At 50.3% G+C, this 9,871-nt stretch overlaps 1 protein-coding gene across 1 annotated transcript; it reads left to right on the forward strand.

The window, feature by feature from the left end:
- Positions 1 to 129: 129 nt before the first annotated feature.
- Positions 130 to 8,129, forward strand: TNNC2 (troponin C2, fast skeletal type). The gene is made up of 6 exons (XM_042462597.1): positions 130 to 270; positions 1,562 to 1,613; positions 4,101 to 4,244; positions 4,337 to 4,451; positions 6,684 to 6,820; positions 7,858 to 8,129. The coding sequence occupies exons 1-6, from the start codon at positions 268 to 270 to the stop codon at positions 7,887 to 7,889; spliced, it is 483 nt and encodes a 160-aa protein (XP_042318531.1). The 5' UTR covers positions 130 to 267; the 3' UTR covers positions 7,890 to 8,129.
- Positions 8,130 to 9,871: the final 1,742 nt, after the last annotated feature.

The raw sequence follows: 9,871 nt of genomic DNA on the forward strand, positions 1-9,871 counted from the left end.
TGGACACTGTCAGGAGTGGCTTTCCTAAATTTGGTCAAATGCCTCACTGACCAATGGGCAGGCGAGGAAGAAGGCCATTGGCCATCCAGAGAGCTGCCTCTCACCAGCATCCAATTGCTGGTCCCTGCCCAGATAATGATGGGGTACAAATTGGGCTGCCAGCCCCCTGGACGAGGTGGTTTGCCCTCTGCTTTGGAGCAGCAGAAGTGGGACTTGGTGACGGTTCTTGTCTTTCTGGGTTGCAGTGGGGTGCCTTGATCTGCCAACATGGTAAGCAAGCATGGTCGAACCATGGGCATGAAGGCCCCATATGTGTGTGAGGAAGGCGGTGGTGGCCAAGACGGTTGGAGCTGGACCTCCTCCCAAGGATGCCAAACCAGACCGTGGATTGTGCACAATTGGCAAGAGCTCTGTGTGGGGCTGAGCAGACACTGGGACCCTTTGGCCGAGGCTGCTGGTCTGGGGGCTGCAATGGGGTGGGATTGGGGTGGATGAAGGTGGCTGGGGAGGGAAGCAAAGAAGGAGCACTGAGACACTCCTGGGAGGGAGTTGGCAGAAAGAGACCACTTTTGATGGAAGAGAGAGTGCCAGTCTCCTTTGCTTGGTCAAATCTCCTTCCTTGTGGAGTTTGGGGTGGAAGAGCCAGGCCAGGACTCTGCAGAAAAAGGGTCTGGATGCCTCCGACTGGGGCCCAGAGCTCTCCCAGGATCTGGCCAAGGACACGAAGAGCACAGCCAGAGAGAAAAATGAGCCTCTGGTCACAAGAATTGGCCGGAAAGGAGACAAGACCCAAAGGCTCGAAGGAGTAACCCAATCCGACAGCCAACAGGTGCTGGAGCAGCTGGCGTCCAGCCTGTTGCTCCCCTTACAAGGCGGTCCAGAGGCACTGCTAAGAATAGTCCGGCTCAAGGCGCATCGCCCATCCTGGACGGCGCTGGCTGCCACCACCATGGGAGGCCTCTTGAGGCTCACCAGCCGGACCCAGAAGATCTGGGTGGACGATGGCACCCGGGCGGAAAGAAGGAAGATCAAGACCAGGGTGGAAGCGGGCATCAGTTGCCCCACTCCTTGAAAGAGGACCCCAGGACCTTTGCAGAGATGCTAACAGCTGGGCAGACCTTTCATCACTGGAAACCAAGCGGCCCTTTGCTTGCCCAAGGAGCCCTAAGAGAGCAGATGGCCCCAGGACTTGCTAGAGGGGCTGTGGTGCAAGCAACTGCCCTTTAGGAATGGTAGTGGTTTGATGCATTTTTGGCATGGGCCTCTCCTGCCATGCCCATATGACAGTGCTAGCCTCCCAGGGCCCCAAGGCCCAGGTGCTAGGAATCCCTTTGCAGGGAGGTGCCCCCATGGTTTGGGGGTGATTCAGGTCCCTCTCAGTACCAAGGCCCAGGGCCCAGGGCAGGAGGGGCTTCAGGGGTCCAACTGACCCAAGGAGGAAAGGAGGGTCCTGAGAAACAGCCCCCTTGGGGTGCCTTGGTGGAGTTTGGAGGGAGCTGAGTGGGGGGCATCTGGGCCTCCCTCTGGACCAGTGTTGACATTCTGTGTGCTTGCCTTCCAGACGGACCAGCAGGCGGAGGCCAGGTCCTACCTGAGCGAGGAGATGATTGCAGGTAAGGCGGAGGGAGTCCCGGGAAGGGGGGGGGTAAGGAAAAGGCTAGGCACTACCTAGCTGGTCAAGGATCCCCCAGTGGGGTGGTCAACAGGGGCCTCAGAGGGTCAAATGCTTGACCATTGCCAAGGCTGGAACTGAGATGCTTAGCCAAAGGATTCATTATCTAGGCTGCCTTTTTACCCTGCAGAGTAGAATAGAATCAAGCTAAAAAAAATCAACTAGACATCCAGTGTGGGATGGTGGTTCGAATCCTGGCCCAGCCATGTAAACCCACTGGGAGACCGTGGGAAAGTCACACTCTCACAGCCTCAGAGGATGGCCATGGCAAATTCCCTTTGAAGAAACTTGCCAAGAAAACTCCTTGATAGGTTTGCTTTAGGGTTGCCTAAGTCAGGACTGACTTGAAGGCACACAACAACTACAAAACCAATTTAAAAAGCAAAAGTAGCGATCCTATTAAAAACAAAGGGCTGGAGAGAAGGCAGGAGGGAGATAAAAGAAGAAATGTGTGTAATAGCATAGAGAGCATCACAAACATCTAGACACAGCAGCCATCCAGCTTTCCAGAGGACCAAAGGCCCCAAATGAGAGAAAGAGAGCAGGGGTCTGGAGGGTCAAGTGCTTGACCGCTGCCAGGGCTGGAGAAAAGTGGAGGGTCTCTTCTATTGCAGGCCCAGAAGGGACCCCTGGGTGGCATGTCAGACAGCTCCTTTGCCTCTTGCAAGAGGAGAAATCCTGGAGCCCAAAGGTCAGTGGGGCAAATCTGCTGCTCCCTTCTGGCCCAGTCCTGACCCCTTGCCCAGGGTGTCCAGATGTCATCACCGCAAAGGAGGACAAGGCACCACAAAGTGTAGGACATTCAAGACAAGAAGGCACAACATGACCAAATAAAAAGCTAAGAAAACTCATGCAAATGTAAATTCTTGCTTTTTTAATCATTCTCAAAATGGAGGACATTTCGGAATTCCAGCAGGGCAAAAGGCTGCATTGGAAAAGGAGGATGCCTGGTTACCCTGCCCTTGTCCCATATGGGGAGCAGAGAATGGGGGAGACTGTGCCTCTGCCTCACTAAAGCCCCCAAAGTGTCCTGGGGTCCCGTTGCTGCTTTCAAGGGGTTGCAGAAGCCCCTCAATCAAGGTGGGAATCCAATAGCCCTCCAGATTGTGATGGACTGCAACTCCCATCAGCTCTCCCAGCCAACACACTTTGGCTGCATCCACACTGGAGAAATGACTAGGTTTAGCACCAGTTTAACTGCCCTGGCTCAAGGCTATAGAATTCTGGGAGTTGGAGTGGGCCCCACAACAAACTCCAACTCCCAGAATTCCATAGCCTTGGGCCAGATAGTGTTAAAGTGGTACCAAACCAGGTTATTTCTCCAGTGTGGATGCAGCCTCGGTGGTGAGTAGCAGTCCCAGGTAATCTGGCTAGCTGCATGGTTCCATTCCTTCCCTAAGTAGTTTCCCCCCCTGATGTAATTTTTAGTTATATTTATTGAATCCACACCTTGCGTTATTCTCTGGACAGTGGGACCCAGTGCAGCTCAGGCATTAAAACAAAATATAGTGAAAACAGTGGAGAAAATAAAAAGTTATAAAGCAATTAAATAAACAGCCGTATTAGAAACCTAATAAAAATGATGATTAAATGAAGTTTCCTAGTCTTTAAAGCAGCAGAAAACAAGCAGGCTCCATGTTTAAAGATGGTTATCGTATATTGTTGTTGCAGTTGTGTGCCTTCAAGTCATTTCTGACTTACGGCAACCCTAAGGCAACCCACTAGTGACCTTAGGCAAGTCACACTCTCTCAGCTTCAGGGGAAGGCCATGGCAAACCTCCTCTGAACCAATCTTGCCAAGAAAACCCTATGACAGGGTTGCCTTAGGGTTTCCATAAGTCATAAAGGACTTGAAGGCACACAACAACATAGAATGATAGAATAGAATCATAGAACCATAGAGTTGGAAGAGACCCCAAGAAGGGCCAACCAGTCCAACCACATCTTGCCATGCAGGAACTCCCAATCAAAGCATCCCTTGACAGATGACCATCCAGCCTCTATTAACAACAACAAAGGCAAGGTGTAGTGGTTTGAGTGCTGGACTATGACTCTGGAGGCCAGGGTTTAATTCCCAGCTTGACCATGTAAGACCACTGGATGACCTTAGGCAGGTCACACTGTCTCAGCTTCAAGGGAAGGCCATGGCAAACGTCTGAAGAAACCTGTAAAAAAGCAGTCATGGTAGGTTCACCTTAGGTTGGCCATAAGTCAGAATTGACTTGAAGGCACACAACAACAACAACAAACCTTGAAACGCACAATGCCAGTCGATGTACAAAGACCACAATGACCCACAGAAGCAGGGGAGCACCCTTCCACAAGCCAGTTCACAGCCCATGCTGGTGGTAGCATTTGCCCCAGTGCTTGGTTCCTTGCCTGCACTTGCTTTGTATCTCAATCCCTGCCTGGCTCTTCTCGCTTGCAGAATTCAAAGCTGCTTTTGACATGTTTGACGCTGATGGCGGCGGAGACATCAGCACCAAGGAGTTGGGTACCGTCATGAGGATGCTGGGCCAGACGCCCACCAAGGAAGAGCTGGATGCCATCATAGAGGAGGTGGACGAGGATGGTGAGGAGCCAGTGGTCATCTTTGGGGTGTGGGGGGTGATGGAGAGGGGCCGTGATGGCTGACAAACACATGTGTCTACCCCCAACCCACAGGCAGCGGAACCATTGACTTTGAAGAGTTCTTGGTCATGATGGTGCGCCAGATGAAAGAGGATGCCAAGGGAAAGTCCGAGGAGGAGCTGGCCGAATGCTTCCGCATTTTTGACAGGTGAGGACAGGAAGTTCCACTCCTTGGCAGGAGAGACAGGAGGATGTCAAAAAGCACTTAGGCCCTCACTTCCACTGGGGTTGGTTTGCCCCCTTGCCCCATTTCAAACATATTTTAGGGTCAATTTCCAGGTGGTTTTAACACCCCCCATGGCCTCAAATGCCAGGAAAGCACCTAGAAATGTTCCTGTTAAGCCTTTTCACCAGGATGACCAGGTGTCCTAACGGCAAAGGAGGGCAAGGATCTGCAAAATGTAGGGCATTTAAGAACAACGTAGGGCATTGCAAAATAAAAACTAACAACACCAATATAAATGCAAATTCAAACTTCTTGTAGTTGTTGTTGTTAGCTGCCCTTGAGTCAGTTTGGACTCATGGCTCCCCTGTGGATGAGCCATCTCCAAGAACCCCTCTCCTCCGCTGCAGTTTTGCCCAGATCCTGCAACAAGCCCCTGCCCCTAATGCCCTGATCAAGTCTATCCATCTGGTTTGTGGTCTTCCTCTCTTTCTTCTCCCCTCTACCTTTCCTGACATTATTGTTTTTCCTAGTGATCCATACCTTCTCATGATGTGGCCAAAATAGGATAGTCTCCGCTTGATCATCTTTGCTTCAAAGGAGAACCCTGGTCTGACCTGTTCAAGAACACATTTGTTTCTTTTCTTGGCTGTCCATGGGATCCTAAGTCCTCTTCTCCAGCCTCACATTTCAAAGGAGTTGGTTTTCTTTCTGTCTGCTCCCTTCACTGTCCAGTTCTCACATCCTTTCATGGAGATGATGGGGAATACAATGGCCTGGATCATTCTGACTTTAGTGCTCAGTCATATGTCTTTGCCCTTCAGTATCTTTTCCAGTTCTTTTATAGCTGCCCCTCCCATTCCCAGTCTTCTTCTTATTTCTTGACTGCATTCATGCTTCTTAGCATGGAGAACATATTGTAACTACTCCTGAATAGAAAGGATGAAAAGTAGGGCATATCTTGGAAAAGGAGCATGCCTAGTCATGCTTTTTCACCCACCTTTGGTCAAGTTGGGACCAAAAATGCTCAGAAATGGCACCTGGACCTGATGTGGCATCATGTCTGGTGTGTCTGGATGCCCTGGCATTCCCTCTTGGGTAGCCGGTGAGGCTGAGCGTGGATGTGCACAAGCAGAACCAGCCGTTGCTTGAAGGCTTGGATGCAGAGTCCCCCCTTGGGCTCCCCACTTGCCTTCCAGCCTGCCATTAAAACAAGGCAAGACCGCAGTCCTTTCTAGAAGCTGTTCTCCACAGAGTGTCCAACTGGCTCAGCCTCCGCCGCTCCTCTCAAGTTTCAAGGTGGCTAATTGTGCCGGTGTCCACTATCACCTCCCAGGGAACGTCTCAGCTTTCTCACCAGCCATGGCATGCGCACATTGCAAGGGGCACCGCTGGGCGTCCTGTATGCTTGACCAGGCCTTATGGGGCACATGCCCCACTGCTCAGCTGTGCCAACCCCAGAAGGAAGTGCGAGGATAGGCTTACCTTTTGTCCTGGAAAACCAGGGAAATCCCAGATTGAAAGGTTTGAAAAATGTCCATGCCAGCTGGGCCAGTTGAAGCCACAAACTACAAACCCCAGAATGTAAATGGATGGCAATAGAGATAAATAAGCAACAACTTGAAATACAGTGCGACCTTGGTATATCCACTGGGGTTTGGTTCCAGGAAGACCCAAAATCCATGGATGCTTAGTCAAATGGTGTCCCTTATATAAAACAGCAAAACTAAGGTCTGCTTTTTGTTTATTTGTTTATAATTTTTTGAATATTTTGAAGTCTTGGCGGATGAATCCATGGATATGGGGGGGGTCCAATTAACCCCCTGCTGTCGAACTTTTCCAGCTGCTTTTAAAATCCCCCCATTTCTCTCTCCTCTTCCCACTTTCCCAGTTCATCTTCAGATGCAAACTGAGGTCACAGTGCAAAAGGAGTTTGCATTCAATTAACTCAAGAGAGGAGAAAAGGGGCCAGAATCTTGTCCTTCAGCTGTAGACTCAGACAAAAGCAAGCTGCTGCAGCTTCTTCTGGCCTTATTAATGACATTTCCTATCTGGGCCACACGCTGTTGTTGTTTGGCCACTCGTGTCCCAGTTTTCACTAGTGAGGTGTTGCAGGGCCCTCCTCTCTCAGATCTTTTGCTGGTGGGATTGTCCCTCTGGTCAGTGGGAAGTCAAGAAGCTCAAACCTCCCCGGCTCATGACTGTCCCCTGCAACAGGAATGCCGATGGCTACCTGGACGCTGAGGAGCTGGTGGAGATCTTCCGGGCATCCGGGGAGAGCGTCACTGAAGAGGAGATTGAGGAACTCATGAAGGACGGAGACAAAAACAACGACGGCCGGATTGACTTTGATGGTGAGTGGCTCCAACAGGGCTGACCTCCTCAGTGGGTGGGAGATGGATCTGCAGCAATGTGCCCAGGCCATGCACCCATTCATTCCCATTCCCATAGTCCAGGGTGCAGAAAGAATCGGCTGTGGGCCACATACGGCCCCCTGGCCTCCCTTTTATTTCCACTTTCGGGTCACTTGGTGTTGAATAAAACAGCCCAGAGAGGCCCAGAAGGCTATGCAATTGCAACATGGCCCCCTAACCTCCAACATTTGCCCACCTTAGCTTAATCTCACCAAGGTCCTGGGGCTTCCCTTTGATTTGCACCCTCAACCAATAGACCAGAGATGCAGAGCAACAGGCCTGGCATCTCTTGCTGCTGCTGTCAACTCCACCTGGCTACATCCAGCTCCCTGAACATCTTCCCAGCCAAAAAGTCTGATTTCAGCTCTAAGAATCATAGAATCATAGGGCTGGAAGAGACCCCCTGGGGTCATCCAGTCCAACCTGCTTCAGCCATGCAAGAACACAAAATCCAAGCCCTCCCTGGGACAGATGGCCATCCAGCCTTTGAAAACCTCCAAAGAAGGAGACTTCGCCACCCATCAAGGCAGCAGCATCTGTTCTTCCTAATACTGAGGTGGAATCTCTTTTCCTGTAATTTGAACCCATTGCTCAAACTACGGGAAAAGAGATTCCACCTAAACATTAGCAAGAACTTCTTGATGGTGAGTGCTGTTCGATAGAGGAAGACACTCCTGCCTCGGAGACTGTGGTGGAGTCTCCTTCTTTGGAGGTTTCATAGAATCATAGAGTTGGAAGAGACCTCAAGGGCCGTAAAGTCTAACCCCATTCTGCCATGCAGGAAGACACCATCAAAGCTTTACACCTTGGGACTTGGTGGTATGCGATTCTGGATGGCTGAGTCTATGGGTGGCTGGACATAAGGACCACTGCGCAGGTCTCTGGTTCAGCGCTTGCGCTAGGTCACCAACCAGTCCTTTGCTTGGCTGCCCCACTCCATCTTCGCGGCTGATGGATCTTCTTTCCTCTTCCCACAGAGTTCCTCAAGATGATGGAGGGTGTGCAGTAAAGTGCCTTCGGAGACATTCCTGCGAGTCCGGTGGTCAACACCAGCAGCCCAGACGGCCACCCCTTGCCTCGGCTCCAGCCGCCTCGCCTCGCCGTGCCACGCTCACGCGCACCCTTGCTCCTGTTCCAGCCTGCTCCACACAGCTCCAAGACTCCTTTTTGCGCAACTCTCTCCATCTTCCAAACCCCTGAAATTCTGTTTATAAGATTGACATCTCAATAAAGAGCAAAGGACTGGAAACTGGCTTGAAGATGGAAGGGGGAAGCTTGAAGAGGGTGGTCTGTGGTGGGCGCCAGGGGAGGGAGGGTTGATGGCAGGCTTGGTCTTGGCACCCTGGGTGATGACACACACTCCGTCCAGGTGCCATCGGGTTCTATGCACCACCAACCTAGAACCTGGGAAGGGAGATGCCTCTAAGACCAAACCAAGGAAAGAACCACTGTGAGTTGGCTCCTAGGGGTCACCTCTTCTGGGTCTCCCCATCACTCATGAAGCCACAAATGGAATTGATGTGGGCACACGACATCTCCTCACTGTGATTATACCTCATCTGCTTCCCCAAGTTAGAACTCAAGGTGGATGACGAAACAAAGAATGACAGGTAAAATCACCTGTAAATGCAAGGGCCAAAATGCAAAGACCTTGCAAACCATGTAAGCTGATAACACGGTCATTTCTGTGTTGCTGGAAAGAAGGGAAGTGAGCAGAGATGCCTCCTGCTCTTTTCCTGTATCTGGACATGCTGCAAGGACATCATCTGCAGAGAGACTACCGGAGATTTCAGCCTATGCCAGATGCTGCATGTCCAGCTACAGAGGCTTTGTGAGATGCATCTCTGCTCCCTGTTTTCCAACAACATGGAGATGGCTGTGCTGCTGGCATGGTGGTCTAGACAGCAGTGTTGGGCGATATAGCCATAGGGTGCATGCGTGTCTCCAGATGTGGGATCTCAACCAGTATCAGTGTCCATAGAAATAAAACCATTGACTCAAAAGCAAATAATAAAAGCAGCACGGCACATTAGGAAAAGACCTGGTCTTGTAAAGCAATCAGTTCCCCCAAGGCTGCTTATATAAAGAGAATCATAGAATCCTAGAGTTGGAAGAGACCCCAAGAAGGGCCATCCGGTCCAACCTCCTTCTTCTGCCATGCAGGTGTTAGGAAAACATTCCCAACATGTTCATTTGAAAGGAGTGTCCTTGAGTGAGACACGAGAACCGGAAATGTCCATAGGCAATACGCACTTTATTGATTGGCCAAGGCGACAGCACACCAGCAGATGGTGATAAAATGGCTGCCCCCCCAATAGCCATTTCCAAACGTTTTTATAGCAAAACACAGTTCATTGTTTACATAGCATTAGCCTAATTGGCTATTTAGTACACACATGATTATACCACAGGCAGTTAATTGGCTATTGTCTCAACATCAGGTGATTGGTTGCATTCACTGTCCATGCAGTGTTCAGACACTTTCTTATTGGCATGACATTTGCTTGGAGTCTGGAATGCAAAGAGATACTTGCTAGGATGATCCTGTTCCCTTCAAGGCCACAGCAGAGCCAAGCACTGTCTTCAGAGCTCTCTAGAGAAAGGAGGGGTGAGTGTGTACTATGGTTACACACAGGAGCAAAAGGTAGGAGCCATCGTAGCCCATGCACTTTTACTCTGTAGCTCATTCTATGAGTCTACTGTAACCACTGATTCTTTTGCAAAGCCATGTACAGAAGCAGAAAGCAAGAAAGCATAAGTTCAGCCATATTTATGTCCCTCTCACAGGAACTCTCAACCAAAGCATCTCTGAAAAATGGCCATCCAGCCTCTGCTTAAAGACCTCTAAGGAAGGAGACTCCACTACACTCCGAGGAAGGAATGTGTTCCACTGTCAAACAGCCCTTACTCTCAGGAGGTTCCTCCTAATGTTGAGCTGGAATCTCTTTCTGTAATATAATAATAATAATAATAATAATAATAATAATAATA

Source organism: Sceloporus undulatus, chromosome 4, assembly GCF_019175285.1.
Source record: "Sceloporus undulatus isolate JIND9_A2432 ecotype Alabama chromosome 4, SceUnd_v1.1, whole genome shotgun sequence".
Lineage (NCBI taxonomy): Eukaryota > Metazoa > Chordata > Lepidosauria > Squamata > Phrynosomatidae > Sceloporus > Sceloporus undulatus.